General features: G+C 42.0%; 1 protein-coding gene and 1 long non-coding RNA gene across 3 annotated transcripts; one reads left to right on the top strand and one right to left on the bottom strand.

The window, feature by feature from the left end:
• Nucleotides 1-535: 535 nt before the first annotated feature.
• On the top strand, nucleotides 536-14,018 carry LOC109196671 (uncharacterized). 2 transcript variants are annotated; one of them, XR_002058078.2, is made up of 2 exons: nucleotides 536-1,415; nucleotides 12,984-14,018. It is a non-coding gene; the product is annotated as an uncharacterized LOC109196671 (long non-coding RNA). The 2 variants fall into 2 exon arrangements; XR_002058080.2 differs by lacking the exon at nucleotides 536-1,415 and adding an exon at nucleotides 4,881-6,122.
• dlx6a (distal-less homeobox 6a) lies at nucleotides 1,752-4,690 on the bottom strand. The gene is made up of 3 exons (XM_003457244.5): nucleotides 3,751-4,690; nucleotides 2,840-3,033; nucleotides 1,752-2,594 (listed from the first exon to the last, which is right to left on the bottom strand). The coding sequence occupies exons 1-3, from the start codon at nucleotides 4,055-4,057 to the stop codon at nucleotides 2,355-2,357; spliced, it is 741 nt and encodes a 246-aa protein (XP_003457292.1). The 5' UTR covers nucleotides 4,058-4,690; the 3' UTR covers nucleotides 1,752-2,354.
• Nucleotides 14,019-19,486: the final 5,468 nt, after the last annotated feature.

Here is a 19,486-nt window from a genome sequence, read left to right as displayed (position 1 = left end):
TCTTGATTGCAGAGGGCTTTTTTTTTTTTTTTTTCAAGCTCGCCATCACTAAACAGTGACAGTAATAACAGCTAATTTTGCAGGCAATATATAAGAGCTTACCGGGGTGTGCAAACACTTTCCCACCTGGATTTGCTTATTCAACCACCAGCAGTAAAAACCGTGCAGCGCTTTTTTGGGGGGTTTAGTCTATGTTAGAGAAGCGGAGGAAGGTAAGGATGAGTCTTATATTTTCTGTCACAGCTTCCATTCTTAGATAAGGTGCGACGACACCCTTCACCCTTCACTTTATTATATAGATTTAGACAAAGAAATTAAAATCTGATGTACTTGTGTATGTATATCTATCTATCTATCTATCTATCTATCTATCTATCTATCTATCTATCTATCTATCTATCTATCTATCTATCTATATATATATATATACATATATACATATATATATATATATACACACACATATATATATATATATGTGTGTTCTTTTAAAGAGAGACTGCTCGGATTGTGGAAGCCTTTTCGAGATTTAATGTGGTACAATTTGTATGAAATGTTGTCCAGTGCTTGCAGCTTTTATGTGAGTAGTGTGAGCATCACAGAGCAAGTGACACATCTCTCACTCCCCACCCCCATCTGCTGCATCTCTGTCTATCTATCTATCTATCTATCTATCTATCTATCTATCTATCTGAAACTCATCAAAGCTTTTATCCGCCATTAAAAATCGTCATTTTTTTTGGTGCTGAATATGCGCCACTGCGTATTTATGAGCTCTGTTGATGTTTACTCGACTGCTGCTTTCGGCTCCCTGCAGCCCGATCATGGCCCAGGAGCAGATAGGCCCCAGCCTGGGGGCCCAGGTATGCTGAATGTGCGCCAGTGGGACATCCGCGACTTGACAGCTGCATGAAGCTTTTCAGCGTTGTAATTTCAGATAATATCCCGAGCGCTCACTCTTCTCAGCAATTTGTATATGAATAACCGAATAATTTTCCCTTTTGTTCCATCTGTGCTACCTCAAATCCAAATAAAGATGCCTTTTAGTATTAAAAGTGGTAGAAAATTACAGGTAATTATCTTTGACGGTAAAAACGCTGTAATCAGCGGGCTACATCAAAAATTACCCTAATTATGTCTGCATTTATGAGAATGGGGGAGAGAAAAAAAGCCTCACTTGGATAAAAACCCACAAATTGTCCCAAATATCTCCTTCATATTGAACGCCGCTGCAGCTGGCTGCTTTGTTCAGCATCGATCCCGTGGAGCTTGGCATTTAACGGCCTGCATTAGGACGGAGAGAAGGGAGAAAACATTTTGTCAATACTTCTAATAATTGAGGGTGAAAATGACAAGATAAGCTGGACCTGGAGCAAATGTCTTTCGAGGTGAATGTAGGCAGCGGCGGGTTGAGGGTAAGTTAATTTCCTCTGGTGCTGAGTGCGTTTGATAAATCTATATACTGTGGTGTTTTTCATTCATTGGTTTTATTTAAAATGTTTACTCTGGTGAAATGGGCTTTTCAGTGAGCACCGTGTCATTAACTTATGCTCGTGTTGTCTGCTCTGAGCTTGCACACACCAGGGAGACGGGAAATAGGCCCTTTTTTTTGGACGTGATGTTGGCCCAATATGACGCACAAAAAAGGCCTAGATTAAAATGAAAATCTTTTTCTTCTTCCCCCCACCCCCACCCATTTCTTCTTCTTCTTCTTTTTTTTTCTTGAAATTATGGAACAGCAGGAGTCTGTTTTTGAGTCACCGTTTACTCAATCTGACAAAACATAAAAAGTGTATGTACAACTAAAATCGCAGATTATATTTACAGACAGACAATTTGCTTGGTTTTGCATGTTGGAGAAACAATCAGGGAGGAAAAAAATTGAAGGAAGAAAATTTTGAAAAAAAAAAAAAGCAGTCCACCATGGCAAAAAAAAAAGAAAAGAAAAAAAAAAGGTTTCTGGGCGCCACAGCAGCGCATAGAGAGTGTGAGCAGTCTTTGTCCAAAGTGGCTAAAATGTCACTGATAATATTTGGTATATTGACGGTTCAGATGGTGACAAGAATGAAAGCATAACAAATGCGAGCCCACTGAACAGCCATGTACGCTAAAAAATGGTTAGTTCCCTTGTTTGTGTCATCATCATCACACACCGAGACTTGGCTGTGTCTCATCCTTCAGCAAAGGAGTGGAAGAGAGAGGGGGGCTTTTTTTCGTTGTTGTTGTTGTTGCCTGCTCCTCTCCAGCATCCAGTTTCTGAGCTGACACAAATTGTAGGCTACGTTGGAAACTGCATTGCCGAGATCCGGAGGCCTCTCCAAGACAGGCTCCCTGACCTTGCTTTCGTCGTCAGTCTATCTCTGCATTGAGTCTTGATGTGGGGAGGAATACCAGTGAGAGTAGCCGGGCATGTAGCTGTTGGCCGGCATGTTTACTCCTTTGGATGAGGCCGACACGTCCCAGATTGGGGGGATGCTCGGCGAGCGTGGGGACAGGGACATGGAGCCCGGGATGGGCTCGCTCTCGTGCGGGTTACTGCCTTGCTTCAGCAGCTTCTTGAACTTTGACCTTTTATTCTGAAACCAAATTTTTACCTGCGGGAGAGGACGAGAGGGGCGCGCGCAGTTAGTTAAGGATAAAGTGGATAAAGGGCCCACATGGAGGTCAGTGGTATTTACGCAGCATTTAATATAATTAATATACAAAATATAGAAGCACACAAGATTAAAAAGGTGAGAAATAATAATACAAAGTTTATTAAAACTAACAAACTGATACAGTACATTTTGTTTCTGGAGGCAGTGTTAAAATGTAAAACAGTGCGCGTTTCTCCTCATACCTGTGTTTGCGTCAGTCCTAGAGAGGCGGCCAGCTCGGCGCGCTCCGGTAAAGCGAGGTACTGTGTTTGCTGGAAACGGTGATTCAGTGCTTGAAGCTGCAAACTGGAATAAATTGTCCGAGGTTTGCGAATCTTCTTGCCTTTGCCGTTAAAACGAATCTCCCCGTTTTCGATCACTGTCGTCTTCTGCTGCTCTGCAACAAAAACAAGCAAACGTTATTATTATTGTTCAAGCCCACAGGCAGGCTGCACGCGTTCATTTGTGTGCAGGAAGCACGCTGAAAAAATATATATATAGTTGCGGTAAAGAGTAAATCGAGGGGGGACAAACAATGTGAGAAAAAAACAATGAAAATTCTGGCTGATAAACGCTGACATCTCTCTCTCCCTCGTTGGCTTTAAGCGCCGAGGCAGCCCGCAATCCTCATACGCTGTCATATTTAGGATATTGCTGGTAATGACATGTCAATTAAATGCTAATTACAACATTCAAGGCGTGCGGGCCTAATTTCCACGAGTAGTTGGTGAGGATTGCACGGTCGACATGATCACACCCCGGGCATTTGAAGCAGATTTTGTGGGGGAACCGAGGGGAGTGCTAGGAGGGGACGGCGGAGGAAGCAAAAGAAGGCTGGATCTTGAATTATCCGGTGCCATTTACGCACAATTTTCGCGATCGCCCGCCTACGCTCGAAAGATAATTCCCGATTTTGGAGCGGCCATGCGGTGATTTGGGCATGACACCACGAGGCTGGCATGGAGAAATGTTCGATCCCCACTGTGGACCACCCGCACTAAAAAAAAAAGAAAAGAAAAGAAAAAAGAAGAAGAAGAAGGTATGCTCTAATGGCACTGTCGAGCACGCTGTGGTGCATTTTCCATTTGGCTGGCGAAAAACGCGGGTCTCTTACCTGTGCCGTCTAACCTTGTCTGTCCTCCCATGTTGTTGTGATAGGACGGCAGGTACGGGCTGTGGTGTGGATGGCTCACGTAAGGGTAAGGTAACGACCTGTTGTAGGTGTTGCTCCCGGGGTACGGGGTGTTGTCGTGCTGGTGGTGAGAGTGTGAGCCGGAGTGGAGACAGTGCAGCGGGTAGTGGCCGCTGCCCATCGATGGGGAGCTCTGCTGTGAGTGCGACTGCTGTCCAAACTCCATGAAAGCAGACTTGGACGAGTCCTGAGCCTCCAGACCGTCAGCCATCGTAGTCATGGTCATCATCGAATTTTCTGCCTTGAGAGCACTCACCCCCCTCTCTCTCAAGACCAAATCGGTTTTTTCTCTCTCGCTGTGCTGTTGTCTCTCTCCCCTCTCTCCACCGCGAGCAGATATTGTCCTATTAACACCCGATTTTTCCAGAGGCGTCTTTATTTCCCCCCCTTGTCCCGTGATATTCTCACTCAAAGTGGCGGAAGGTAGGCATAAGTTAAGGGAGAGATTTTAAGGTGGATTCTGTTAAAATTGAGCCCTTGCTTCCAGACTTGATGCAGACACTACAAGTAAAATGGTTTGTCTCCAAAGGGCAGCGCCTCCCGATTGGTCATCCAACCCAACGTCATCAGTGCTCTGCGCTTCACGGAGACTTGAGCTGGAGTTAACCCACCTTACCAGCTCCCACCACAACTATGGGGGAAATAATATGTGGTGGGAAAGACGCCTAATTCCTACAGACAAGCCTCACACGTTTTAAAAAAAGGGAGAGAAAAAAAACTCCGCTCTTTTGGAAACTGCCGAGTCGATTTTGTTTTTTAACCCAAACTCCAAATTACGCGCGACGCGCAACATATAGCGTGCACTTTGATTTAATCTGATGCGAGCAGTCTTTACGTTTCCCCTATTTACTTCTCTGGCTTTAGGTCCTCCTTTGCTGAGGAAGTAATTGCATATAGGAAAGCATCACACAAACACGTGTTCGGGAATAGTTGAATCGATTTCAAACCGAAACTGAATTATTTTACCCTACATTAAAAAAATAATAGCAATAACATCAATCTCCTCAAACCAACAATCATTTTATTTGAAAAAGGATTTTTCAGTCAAATTTATAAAAGAGTAAAGAATAATCCCAGCTGCATTATGTGGTTCTTTTAAGGTTTTTACATTTTGTGACACTTAACATATTAATGCCTATAGCGGGAGAGTGATGCGTTTAATGCCAAGGACACACCTGGAACAGGTGAAGCAGATCTGGAAGTGAGCGAAAGTTTACCTTAGACTTCTTGAATTTTTATTCTTAATTTCATTTAACTTTATCATTTTTATTTTTATCTTGACAGACTACTTGATAAGAAAAACACTTTTTTTGTTTTTTGCAGTGTAGTATTTGCTTTGATGTTTGCCTAATGAGCTCTCCCCCTCTTCAAACCCCACCCTCCTCTGCTCTGAAAGTAACATATATTATAACTGTTCATTTTTTCCCGGGGCTACTGACCATATGATTAAGGATCCTCAGACAATTCAAAATACCGTACATGTGACACATCAAATAACAATATGCCTGAGGTACAATAGGTTATTTTGCAGATAGAAGGGTGGATACCCGGATAAACTGACAGTGTCTTTTATCCCTGTTGCAATATGAGGCCTGATAGGGTCCTCAATATATGTAAATTATACAGTTTGTCTCCAAGGGCTGCCATGTTCGAGTCGCAAATAAGAATAAAATGCTATTTCCGCTTATAATAATGCAATAGGTATTCAAATCATGTTTTGCACCACTTTCAGCATTTTTTTCCACGCAATGTGGCATTTAGCGATTTAACAAAAAAAAAAAGGCGACGCAAAATAATTATGGTTGCAATCAAGTTACTACGAAAACCTATTTGATTAGCGGCCACACTTTACTCAAATTGCAGCTATAAAATTAAGAACAATTCGCCTGTAATGATTATGGACTGGATTTATTTTGGGAGGGTGGAATAAAAGTGGATATAGCATAAATTATCCCCTAATTATACGCCAGTGTGGCCTCAATTATCCTCTTATCAAAAATGGTTGTCTAAATGCAGCGTTTAGTTTCAATTTTCTCCTTTTCTGTAACAAGAACTTGGTACCTTGCTATTATCGTCAGCTACGGTTGTTATTTACTTTGTGGGATTTAAAAGTGCACAACCCAGCCGGATAATCATTTTACAGCAGCGGACCAAGGAGAGGAGCACAGAGGCAGGGATGTGTTGCAGCCGAAGGCATCCACATGGATTTGTTTTATTCCTGCAGAGTCCTTTAGATTAAGCGAGTCTGATTCAGATTAATCAGAGTCGCTCTTTTGTCGTCGGGAGGGCTGCAGGTAAGAGCTTCTTTTGCTGACATTGACGAATGATTTTATTGCCTCTTGTAATTCGCTATTTTAAGCAAAGAGTGTGGCCTCGCAGACCTGGAATGAGTCAGCCCACCTTGGTCACCCCTCAGTGATCTAGCATAGTGGCCAATTCCCCTGCCCGTGTTCCACTTGGACACGCAGAGGAGAAACCAGATCCGATAGCTTTTCTAATCGCCTTTGAGTGCTACTACAAACACGTACATGCTTTGCAGTGATGTTAGCCGCTTCACCGCGGACTTAAAACCCCAGCCTTCATTATATGAGACATCTTCATTCCCCAGGATTTTTTGTTGTTGTTGTTTTGTTTTGTTTTTTTGCAGCATCACACGCGCGCAACCGTCGGAATTATTAAGTTGCGGGATGACTGTGCGGGTAATGTCAAAGTCTCGCCGTCCCTGCAGGCGTGTTTCTGTGCACACTGAGATTAAGTGAAGTGGTGAAAGGACGGATTTGCTTGAATGGAGAGAACATGACATACTCGACCTTGGTGTTTTTGAAATGTTTAAGATCTGGGCTTTTTGCACGCGTGCTGACAGCCGTGTCTGATTGCAAACAGCGACCCATATAACATGTAATCAGTGGACTGTTTAAAAAAAAACTTTAATTGTACTTTATTACTAAAAAGAACAGAAGCAAAAACAATTATCTTTTTAAAAAATATATTTTAAAAATGACACCCTTGAGGCATGCTTCACCTGCTGTATCATGTCTCCGGTTAATCTTGGATTATACGAGTTCATGGCCTTATTCTGGAGAAAAATTATTTTATATTTCAGCTCGACAAAATGTCAATCACAAAATGAGCAGCGTTCAGCTGCAAATCTAGAAATCACTTTGTCCCTAAGTAGATGATTGACCTTCAGCACAATCAATGGCCGTGCTGGTTTAACAGAAGTGGTCTTTATTTCCTGCTGTCTTATAAACGCTGATGAATGACTCTTTAAAATCACTCCAATATCCAAACGCCGGGTCTGTATCAGGCCTGGGATTTCCCCTAACATCCACTGTCTGTGATGGCAGTACATGGAAACTGAGAAGATTTTTACGCTTGCATTTACAGGTGGAACTTGACGGCATGTTGTGGTTAACACAGCCGATGGGACATAACCTAAATTGGTAATATCAGCACGCTCGTGGATAAGGTGATCTATACACGCGTAAATGTGATCTCCCCACCTCTTTCTGAATGCGTGTCACTGCCCGTTTTAGCACCGCGTGTCTTTTTCAGTCTATCTGGCCACACGTGTTAATCGTATCTGAGCGTTAACACAGAGTTCCAACAAGACATAGGTCATAACTGTAAATGAGAGGCTGGGTGTTTGCGGTCGGTCCCACTAACAGCTATTGACTGGCTCCCATGGAAAGCCACTTCTTTGGCTTCCCAGGGACTCGGAGCGGTTGGGGACGCTGAGGCAAGTCACTGCAGAAAGACACCGGGAGGCACTTAAACAACATGTCTCCCTTCTCCACAGCGCAAAGCCGCTGGCGCTTCACAGACAGCCAGGCGTCGACTGCTCTCCATCTCTGCCGTGCGAAGGGCGGGAAGTGGCAAAAGAGAAGCGCAGATGCATGCCACACACAGCTGTCAGCATAACGTGGTTCATTGTAACTGGATTCACTGGAGCAAACCGCCCTCTCTCTCTCTCTCTCTCTCTCTCACACACACACACACACACACACACACCGCCCGAAAACGATCACCGATCAGTACAGTTCATCCGTGTCCAAATGGCGGCTCGACGCTTTTACGCACGTAAATTGCGCACAGCGCACTAATGCAAACTCGCTTACGCCAGGCTTTGATGTGATTTGTAAAAACGTGCAACTACACCGAGAAAAATGAGTGTGGTTTTGCTATAAAGAAAACCACGCGCTGCCAGGCAGACGACTGTTTACCATAAGTTTTGCATCATAAATTAGGATTGCATTATCTCTCGGTTAAATAGCAAAATTGGCACATGCATGGATGGCCCCCAGGTGCAGGCAACGGCCTTCAGATGGACCCATCGTAGTAGAGCTAAATGACCACAAATAAGCACAGGCTTGCATCACTGAGTCTTCACAGCCTCTCGTAGACTAATGGATTTAATTTGGCACGACTGAAGCTGCACTGGACCCACTTAGGGCCCATGTTCTAATTAAGACCGCTTGTTTCTTTTGTCGCCTTCCTATATTGAATGTTTAGGTCCACCTGAGTGATTGCATTGCTTAGTTTCTTGCACCAGTCATATGGTGTTTATATTTGCTCGTTTGCTTCTGAAATGGTGGCAAAATACGAAGGCAAACGAGCTGGTGAAGCGTAACTGGATTAATGAAAACGGCCTCAAAGCCACTGAATTTGATAAGGCGATGAAAGTAAAACAATAATAATAATAATAATAATGAGGAAGACAGAAGGCTGCTTAGGGCATTTGTTGTGGAGAATTAACAATATAGCAGTTTGTTTTATTTTAGGCTGTTACGCTATTACTCGGCGAGCACACGCCTAACTCACTGTTCCTGTACAAAGGAGTAAATAACAAAGGAGCTACATACAAAAAGTTGATCTGAATTTAATGTTGGTGACAAATAAGACTAGTGAGAACCGGGGGTGCATGTAGTCCCCCCTTTTCCCCCTCTCTCGACTTAATACGCGACATTATTAGGTCTGACAGCACAGTGGTCGGTCTTGAAGGAGAGGATTTGGTCGGTAGATGACAGACAGGAAGGCCAGCAATCATGGGCTTTTTTTTCTTTTTCTTTTTTTTTTTATCAGAATGTACTGTTCGATGCCGTTTATCCCTGATGATAGAAAATTGCTCTGTTGCCAGGACGCTGCCGCCGAAATAGAGGGCAGGAGCAACATTTCCATTTTCCAGTTTGAAAGCCATTGAAATGAATTAGTAAAAATGAAAAAAAGGGGGGGAAATGAGAAAGAATCCCCTGATAAACAAAGGGGAGCAAACAAAGATACCATTTTCTTTTGCCGAGAAGCCACCCTCCTCATTTTTCCTTTTTTTTCTGCAGCAGAGTGAAGGTTTTACTTCAACAGTTGCAAATCACATGCTTGGCTTCTAATGTAGTCCAAGGCCCGGGCCTACTTCAAAGACAATCATTTATTTCCCAACCTCCTGGAATAATCAGAGCGCCTTTTCATCTGTCGTGACAGAGAGGAGAAAGGGAAAAAAGAATGAAAGACAGAAATTAGTAAAGAAAACTTGACAACGAGGAGCATTAAGCAAACTCCTGAAATGTTTAGCCATTAGGCACAAATGAAGAGCAAACTTTACAGAAAAAAAAGATGCAGACTAAAGAGCGAAATATAATTTTATACACGTTTCTTAAATTAGTAGCTATATATTTATATACAGCATGTATGGAAAATATATGCATCTCCCTAACTTATTATTATTAATAATAACATTTATGCTGCTGCTACTATTATCGTCCTCGTCATTATTATCACGTTAATCACTTCTCCAGTTTATATAGTAGATATTCTACTGCGCCTGATCTAAACAATAATATGAATCTAAATAATATAAATAACGTGCTACAAACTTAATTAAATCCTTTTCTTTGAGGTGATATAATTTAATTTATGCTCTATGTGTCAGTGTTTGAGGGGCCAGCGGTGCAGGAGGAGGGTTTAGTGTCTGTGTCCGAGGAGGCAGGTGGTTTTTACAACCTCCACAGAGTCTGAGCGCGCCACCGGTGCGCGCCATATGTGGCATGGGCTCTGATGGACGGAGAAATGTCACACGGATTATGGTAAACCTTTAGGAAGGGGTATCATAAATTGTTCATGGACACTAAACATCCCATCACAACTGGGTCCGTCCTTGCAGGAGTTCTCTAGTATGATAAAATAAAAAAATTTCAAAAGGCTGCAACACACAGCAGTACTGTTGTTTGGGAAATAATCATTAAAATGGTTGGCTTCTTAATAAAGTGTGGCCACTTAGGGAACCTAATCTCATTTACAGATGTGAGGGATGAAAAGGATGTTTTAGCCACAGAATGGAGAAAGAAATTTAAATCTGTGGGTCTAAACTGTGGATCACAACACACATGTGTCCAATAATGCTCAGATTTAGAGCACAGCCAGACCAAATGAAGCCACGATTAAGCATTTAAAATCTCACTAACATAAGATTCATCTGCATGTAAAACAAGAGGAATCTAACAAAAGGAATATTCAAAATATGTTTTTGTCATATTAGACTACAAATATGCACATATATTTAGTCTTTTACAGAATTAAACTTTGTAAGAAATATGAAAATAAGCCAAAAAAAATTTTTTAATCCAGTTGTTGGGGCTATACATGCAGATAACACTGCTCCTTAGAAAACACCCACAACACATATCCCCAATGCACACGGTGCAAACTAATAACCAAATAGCGTGCCCTCAAACAGGAAAGTCCTGGCTCACGTATAGAGATGAATGCCCCGCTGAAGGAGGTGCTGCACACAATAGCCGACACTGACTGCAAAATAAAAGAGCGTGAAATTTAAGAGCACAGTGTGAGCTGAAGTGGAAGAAAAGTGAGGAGAAAAGGAGTCACACCTGGTGAAATCTAGTGCGCTGGCAGAGCCCGTCTCATTCTCTGCTGCTTCTTATGGTTGCAGGAGCCTGTCAGGTGATAGGTGGTGCGCACCTTTGCTGAACCTTTGGACACTCCTACCTGAAACCTGCTGCTCTCGTAGGCCTTGGGTTTTGTTTAGGTTTTGTGCTCACAGAAAGTTTGTGTAACTCAGTGGATTAAGTGTAGTTTTATTGTTATTAATATTAAGAAATATGGACATGTTCCTGCAAGAAACACACAGGCTTCCTCGGATGAGGTGAATGTGGGTAAAAGTGTAAAAACTTTTTAAAAAATCAGTAAAAAAAAAAAAAAAAAATCAGCTTTTTTTCATTTGCAGAAATTATTCCTGAAATATAGTTTTAAAGCTGAAACCTTTATAAAGATTTTACTTTTATTTAGATAAAATATAACATATTTTAAATACACACACATATATATATTAATCAAACATCCCTCTAATCATTATCAGACCCTTTGCACATATCTTGGCCTTCCTGGGTTTGTTATTATTGCTACACTCATCGATACAGCCATTGCATTAATCTCAAGCTTCGCCAGTTATTTAAAATGTAATTATATCTAACACACACAAAAAACCCAAAAAGAATGATTTGAAAAATGAGCGGTAATCAACACAGAAACACAAAAACACCTTAAAATATGGAGCAGGCATATGGATGTAAAGCCCACCCCAACAACGCCATTTACACTGCTGTGAAATACTAGCGAGCAGTGTCCAGTGTCCTCTGAGTTAACAAAAACCACAGATCACAGATCAACTTAATAGTCTGGCCAGGAGATCATGTTTATAGCCAGCCTCATAATATCACAGCTATTAATTCATCGCCTGGAAAACCCTCGCGGGCTTTATTTTCATTTGCACTGAACTGTCAGATTTGAGTGGAGACATTTTTAGGACTTTGTCCATTTTGGTGAAGTGAAGGTAGCCAATTATTGTCATCATTGCCCTTGAAAATGCATTACGCCTCACCTGAGGGCTCACTCAATCAAAGAGACTGAAGGGGCGATTAACAGATGACTTCTGACCTCAACCCATCGCACACACAAAAAAAAATCACCCAAAAAACGGGCAGACAGCAATCAACATTTCTCATTCGGCTTCATGTTTCGTGCAAACTTTCTTATTGTTGACATCTAACCTTGGGGCATCAGGATGGCAGCTCTGGCATTGGGACCTTGAACACTGACTTTTATCATCACTGCTTGCAAACATATTCACTTTTATCCTGAAGATGTTCAACCTTGAGTATATTTGGAGTCAATCCAACGGAGCATTTTAATTTGCAGATTATTTTGTTTGTTTGGGGTTTTTTAATTTAAAAATGTATCACATTTTATGATTTGAGTGTCAGCTCTAAGGTTACCATATGAGCCACTGATTTGCAGTATGTTTGTAAAAGACTGTAATAGAATTTTAAGTAGATATAAATACGATAAAGTGTTGCTAATGTACAACAAAAGCTCAAACTTATGGGTTTTCTGGTCATAGAAGATTTATTGAAATGCTTAAAATCATAAATAATATATAAACAGTGACAAATAATGAAGTGTTATTGCTTAAGGATAATACAGATTATTTGAAATGTGCTCGATTCAAGAAAACCCATAATAGGGGGAAAAAATATCCTCTTTTTCGTTGAGCACTGAGACTTTATAATCAACGCTAAAACGACCTGATGGGCTGGTGTTTTCATTCAATATAAAACAGACAATCGTTCTTTCTGCTTAACCTTTTCAGTGTTTGAGTGCAGCTTCCTCACCTGGAAGTTGAAAGATGAGCATGGGTCAGACTGAATAATTAGAATGGGCATAAATATACGGTGGCATGTTTTTCATTTCAACTATTGGCAAAAGTGAGATTGATTGATTTTTTTTTTTTTAAAGAAGATAAATGCCTGTGAATAACTTTGTCTCTCTTTGTTTCCCCCATCTCCCCCTCTCCGTTGCCTCTCCCTGGCTTTTCCATCACGCCCACCTTCCTCTTATGTTCTCCAACCCCCACACCACCACCACCACCCCCCAATCCATGTCCAGCCACTGTCTCCATCTCTTCTCCATCCTGTCCCCTTCTCTCCTCTCCATCTCTCTCTTCATGCCCACTCTACCCCTCTCTCCCTTTCCCCTTCAACCTCTCTCACTCTCCCTGACCCCCACACCTCTACCCCACCGCCCCCTTTTTTTTCTTTCACACCCTCCCCCCCCTACACACACACACACACACACCCTTCATCCGATAGGTACGCCTCCATCCCCTCTTGGCAGCTCCATCTCCTCCTCGCCTCCCCTGTCTCTCCACCCTCTCCCTGGTTGGTTTCCACAGCTGTGGTGAGTGAGGGGCAGATGACCGGAGAATTGGCCCCTGGGAGAGCGCTGAGCCATCCTGGTGCTATTAGGCTCGTGGCTAATAATAGGTGTTTCAGACCGGGGGAAGATCAATCAGGGGGAATCATGGGGAATGTTCAGAGCAGCGCTTTTTACACATCGGCCCAGATGGATGAAATTACACTTGTCAGTTTTTAGTTGCATTACTCACAAATTGGTTGTCTACTCTTTTTTCTCCCCCCCTCCCTCCCTCTCCCTCTCCCTCTCTCTCCCTCCCTCACTCCCTCTTCTCTCCTTTCTCTCTCTTTGCCCCCATTCATGTGTCAGTGGCCCGCTAAAAGGATTCGGTGGTGAAATCCCTGTCATTTTTGTCTTTTCCCTGTTTAGCCCTCAGCCAGCATCTCTTTTGCCTGCATGTATGCACTTAGGAGAAATCAGCAGAAGATCTCGCCTCGGCCACTTTCAGTGCTGAAGTGCGCGCAACTGACATTCTGTTCGAGTCCTGCATGTATAATAAAAAAAACAAAAAAACATTTAATTGGAAAGAGATCAACTGACAGAAAACGAATGACGATAAATGTCAGTGATTTTCCTTTCCTTTCCACTGCGAGGGTGTTCGGATTTTTATGTTTCCTACTGTATGTATGCAATATGAAAGTCTTTTCTTAGTTAAGATCTAACACACTAACTGTTGTCAGTTCAAAGATGACATAAGAATCCGCCCTGTATTTTATAGTTCAGAGTAAAAATTTGGGCTTTCGAATCATTCATTGCATATTTACATAAATTCTGTAGCTAAACCAAATTGCTAAATGTGTGAAATTCAATAATTATATTGTTACTTCTGAATAATCCTGTATAATTGCAATGTAATTAAACCTGTCAAGTGCAAATGAGACATTCGGGCTGTATCTCACTGTTTGAAAGTGAATAAAATTCACCATGCAATATTCAGTGTCTCTGCTGTTTATTTTAAACATTCACCGGCCTATACACTGGATTTTCTGCAGAAAACTTAAAGGGGAAGCATGGGAGCAAAAAGCTTTTCAGCTGGAGTGAGACTTAATATTGGAAAAGAATGAAATCAAAGCTTTTGGCAGCACGGTGCTTCTTGACTATTGTCACTCCCATATTCCTTTGGTGACTGATTGATACAGACTGATTTTTTACTTTTTGGGGGGAAAATGTTTTACCAGCAAAAGCAGCTGAGAATATGATTGCAGAGTCAGAGATGTGGTAATTGAATGACCTGAGCGTTTCTGTGCGATTGCGGGGAGAGAGAAGCGGCTCAGTTGAGGTGAAAGGGGGCTTATGCATGGCAGTGGATGCGAGCCAAAGAACACATCATCTAAAACTAAGCTCCTGATGTGTTAGCCTACATGATAACTAGCGCAGTCGGAAAGGTGGCCGTGGAGGCTGAGAGGGGTCGTTTCGAAGGCAGCCACACAACAGCTATTTGTGTCAGTGATTTCCACTTCTGGCTCGGCGCTGACAGACTGAAATGTTTAGTGTTTACAATGCTTTCCTTGCAACTTGTCCTCACATTAGCTTTTTTTTCTCCCCCCTTCTTGATGTGGCTATGTCTTTGGCTCAGAAGGGGTGGGGGTGGGGGGTCGGGGGTATAGCACTGATATATTAAAGTGCTTGTCTGTGTGAGACAAGCGGCTACTACACCCTGGTATCAAAACACAAGCATGACAATCACAGGCAGGAGAAGACTGGCTGAAAGTAGCTGCTCTGAATAGCTCACTGGGGAGACATCAATACAGCCCCCCCAGATGTTGGGGTCTCCCGGTCCAGCCTGATGGAGAGATGTTCCTCAGTCTGATTGCACAACTGGAGAGGGCTGGAAACAGAAAGGCTTCTTTGAAACAGAGAGCGGCTGAAAGCTCGGTGGCCATGGGGGAGGGAAGCAGGCCCTCTGTGAGAGAGTTTCCTTAGCAACAGAAAGAATGACATCCTGACTTCCCAGCAAAACTCGTCTCAGGGCTTCTGCTGGATATTTCCATGTGGTGAGCATTAAAAAAAAATGTTCAAAAGCCGATATAAAGACACACACTCCCTGCTTCTTCCATTTATATTGAAATGAGTTTTTCCCCCCTCTGCTCGGCTTGTGTGTAGTGAATACAGAGAGTCCTAATGTATGTATTTTGCTCATTTTACTGTGTCTGGCGTTTCCGCGCCTCTCCTCTGTGACTCTGTGTTTGCCTCCTGCTGTGGTAAACACAACATTGCTATGATAGCACATGCATTTCAGAAAGCTCAAAACACCGCCGAGGAGCCGAAACATTCTCTCTCTCCCTCTTCTCTCTGTCTCTAAAATTCTTCCCCCTCTCCCTCTGCCTCTGTCAGTCCTCTCTCTCACTTCCAGCCAAGGTATTCAGCTCCCATGATTGCAAACACGCATAATGACAGCATCTCCCGGGGGCCAGCGGAGGTACCCCACTGATGCTGAGAGACTCTATCCTGTCGTCACATTGCAGGAAATTTCTCGGCAGTGCGCACTGGAACCTAGTGAGCTTTGGCAAGGCATCACCAGAAGCTGGGCTGGCTATGTTTTTTTTTTTTGTTGTTAATAAAATGAAGTGCAAATTGTGGCAGGCTCGCATGCATTGGAACAGCTCACTGCTTCCTCCCATTACGAGGCCAGGGCGAGCGCCATGGAAGCATAAGCGTGAATACATTATAAAGTAATGAGGAAACATCCAGGAGAGGGTCACGGGGGGCGTCAAGCGGCTCCAGGGGCCTTACGAAGAGCTTTCAGTGTGCTCCGTGATGGATTAGTCATTCGCGTTTGAAGAGCGAGCGAGAGGTGGAGTTCAACAATGTTACACACAGCAACAGTTGCTAAGAGTTGCAGCGAGCGAGGCCTATTCAGTCTGTGAATATGTACAGTTGGTGCTGAGCAGGAATATAGGTGAATAGAGATAGAGCTGTTTTGTGTATCAATGATGATGATTGTGACATTTCCAACAATGCAGCATAATATTCATGAACACCGAAACACAGCTAGGAATCATGGGTACTGGAGAGGATGATAATGTAAACCATTCATGCCTTAGCAGCATGAGAGTGGCTAAGACAAAATGTCACTGATATTTGGTATTTGAGGCAAATCTTTGTGGATGTGAAAATGACATCCTAATCCCTGCCATGGCTGCAGCTGGAGCACATCGCTGTGAAGAATCAACCCAAAGTGAAGCCCACAGGCTACAGCCTGGTGGGGTACTTAGGGAGAAATCATACCCATCACTGCTCACCAGCAAATGATTACACTCTAGCAAATTTCTGTAAAAGTACAGGAGATTTAATACAGTAATGCAACCGTTCTTAGTGACTACAGCTGGATCCTGTAGAAACCCACTGCACATTTGGACGATATCATAATGTATTTTTTCTTTGATAAGAACAAAGACTCATGAGACTGTGAATCATTAATTAAAACATTTTGATTGCTGTTGATGTGTGATGTGGTTTAAAGTGAGTGAGAACAGTGACTTAGCAACCAACTGTTCACTATAAAACCTAAGTAGCAGGTAAACTAGGTCATCCTAGTGTTTGATGGGTTATATCTTACAGTAAACCCTTTGGTGAGATCAGCACCAGAAAGCTAAAATAACTGTATCATGGCAACCAAACATCACACAGTAAAATACGAGGGCCTGACTGAAATATTATTTTTAAAACCGATACCAATACCAATATTTGGTGATTTAAAAAGCTGACGTTTTTCTTTCAAATACAAGAATCATAAACATTTAGCATATCTCGGTATTCATGAGTCGTCACTAAGATTCAGTCTTAAAATTGTGGATTATTTGTGTGCACTGCTCTAAACAGGGAAGCTGCTGATTGGCCTGGTGGACAACGATGCAGCGTCAGGGCTGATAACATGGTTGAAATGTGTTTCTTCAAATTTTTCTTCACATTTTTAAATTTCCATTTATTGGCTGTTATAAATGCCGATATCAATACGCTGGCAAACAGCTAATATCAGCCAACATATCGATCATGCTCTATAAAATACTGCAAAGCTAAACAAAAACAAGATGAAAATAAATGAAAATTGTTTTATAATTTGAAATAAATAAATATAAATGAAAATGAGCTTTGGAAACTAATTAAGAGAATATTGAAAAATAAATAAATATCCAATAAAAGTTTCAGTATTTGTTAATTTGGTAAATTTTATTATCGCAATTTGCCCGATGGGCCTTTGCTGGATCTGTTTATTCATTCTGGGCATTTTTACAAATCTATGAGTCAGCTGCTTTCAAAGAGTTGTGTGTTTTTACTGTAATACCTGTACTGATTTTCCTCAATTTTATTCTGGCATATGCCCTCCATACTGTAAAACAGGACTGAAACTAATAAAAACTAAAAAAGTAAAATTTTTAAAATAATAAAAACTAAACGGAAACAAGCAAACTCACTCTTAAAACAATGTAATTAAATTCAAATCAATACAATTGTATTTATGTGGCATCAAATCGCAGCAGCAGCCACCTCAAGGCACTTTATGTTGTAAGGTAAGGACCCTACAATATTAGATTATGTATAAATAATAAAAAATAAAATGAAAAATATATATTTAAAAAAAATAGAAAATACAAACTATAAGGTATGGAACTTGCAGTGGGCACACTGTAAAATAACAGTTAAATGCTGGCAAATCCAGTTGCAGCACTTTACTGTATTTTAACTGTATTTTCTTACAGCGTATCAGGAATTATCAAGCCTCGTTTTAAATCCAGCTCTGTGATCTGTGTCAGTAAGCACTGAACTGACATACTTAACTGAGAAAGCCAGCAATGAGTGCCTTACTACAAACTGTCCCTGCCAATCATACATCATGCAAACAGGCCCTCATTCTATACATTCCTGTAGGGTGCGGGTGGGTGGGTGCAGACTGGTTTGAGCCCACTGCTTTAGAGCCACTTTCTCCACAGCGAAAACGCCCTCCCTTTGGCATTCAGTCACTGATGAGTCCGTCGAGCCACAATGGAGTCGCCTGATGGAACGCCATGGCAACGACCGACACCTGGCAAGAGTTCATCCCACCTCTTCTCTCTCTCTCTCTCTCTCTGTCTCTCCCTCTCTCTCTCCCTCCACCATCATCCCTCTTTTTCCCTCCCACTCCCCCCCCACTAGATGCTGGAACATATTTCCCTCAGACTGACTGAAAGCCCCTGTGAACAAATAATGGGTGCACGCCAGTCTAAATAAAGTGCGGTTTATGAGTTGTGGTCAGAAATGTCTCCCCCCCCACCATCCCCCACCAACCCCACCCCCTCTCTCTTGCTCTCTTTTTAATGCTCTGCACAAAAAACAGTTGCCAACATTTTTTCCTTTTTTTTTCAGGTCATATGGCTGGTTGGTGATTATACAAAGCCATTTTTTCCTTTCTCGCAGTGAAGCACAAAGTCAAATAAAAGAGAGTGGCTCCACACTAGTAGTCTGCAAACCCATTTTTGTAGAATGGAACAAGTCTCCCAAGCCAAAACAAACCAACATGTCCCTTTGCCATTTTTCAACTCCAGCTTTTCAATAATATGTTAGACCTTGGCGTTGAATAAATCTTCTGTAGTAAGCTTCAGCTGTAGGCTGTGTTATCAATTAATCAAATTAATCAAGACTGGTGGGAGTTGCGCAAGATCCTTGCAACTGACTGAAAGGCTGCTTAAACGGTTAAGTAAACCACGGTTTGATAGAAACCCCAGAAATATCAATCACAGACAGTGAACTTAGTGATGATGGAAGATCCTGCAGTGTTGTTTCAGACTTATTTGCACTGAAATCAGGTTCAAGAGTTGAATTAACATATAATTAAATGAGTAATTGAACATTTGGGGAATCACCAAGAGGGACCTGAGTAGACTGATAAATTTCATGGCTTTTACAGACCTGAACTCAAAACATGCTCAACTGTAGTCACGACTGGAATCCAAAGTGAAAAATAACCCTACTACAAGCTGACACTTATACAGATTAGACTGTAAGTAAAATGTAAGACAAACAGTGGAGTTGGGGGAGCTACTGTATGTGCTAATTTAGGACGACTTACAAAAAAAGAAGAATCTTGCGTGAGTGAATCTAAGCATCTGAGAAGTATTGTGTGATTGTAGTTTGAATTTGACGGCACACATGGAAACATTTGCAGATTACGGTGTGGTTGTTTGCTAAGTTTGTAACAGTATCGTTAGCTTACCCAAGCTAGGCAGCCAAATATTTCTCTCTTAATGAGCTTGTTGCTATATACATGATGGAGGGGATGCCGCCAATATGAACTTGCCTAAAGTACAGCAGGATAAATGCTGTCTGGACATTAGTGCAGGTCTTCATTTTACTTTCCTCGGGACATAAAACTGTAACTGTTGCTTTTAGCAGCAGTAATCTTGTAATGTAGCATCCATCCATC

This window comes from Oreochromis niloticus, linkage group LG22 (genome assembly GCF_001858045.2).
Source record: "Oreochromis niloticus isolate F11D_XX linkage group LG22, O_niloticus_UMD_NMBU, whole genome shotgun sequence".
Classification (NCBI taxonomy): Eukaryota; Metazoa; Chordata; class Actinopteri; order Cichliformes; family Cichlidae; genus Oreochromis; species Oreochromis niloticus.
Note: the sequence above shows the minus strand (reverse complement) of the source record. Positions and strands in the feature narration are given on the sequence as shown.

Coding starts and splice junctions, on each gene's coding strand:
- dlx6a (XM_003457244.5), bottom strand. CDS start 4,057: ATGATGACCATGACTACGATGGCTGACGGTCTGGAGGCTCAGGACTCG. Junction 3,034..3,750: donor GACAAGGTTAGACGGCACAG/GTAAGAGACCCG, acceptor TTTTTGTTGCAG/AGCAGCAGAAGACGACAGTG. Junction 2,595..2,839: donor TAGGACTGACGCAAACACAG/GTATGAGGAGAA, acceptor CCTCTCCCGCAG/GTAAAAATTTGGTTTCAGAA.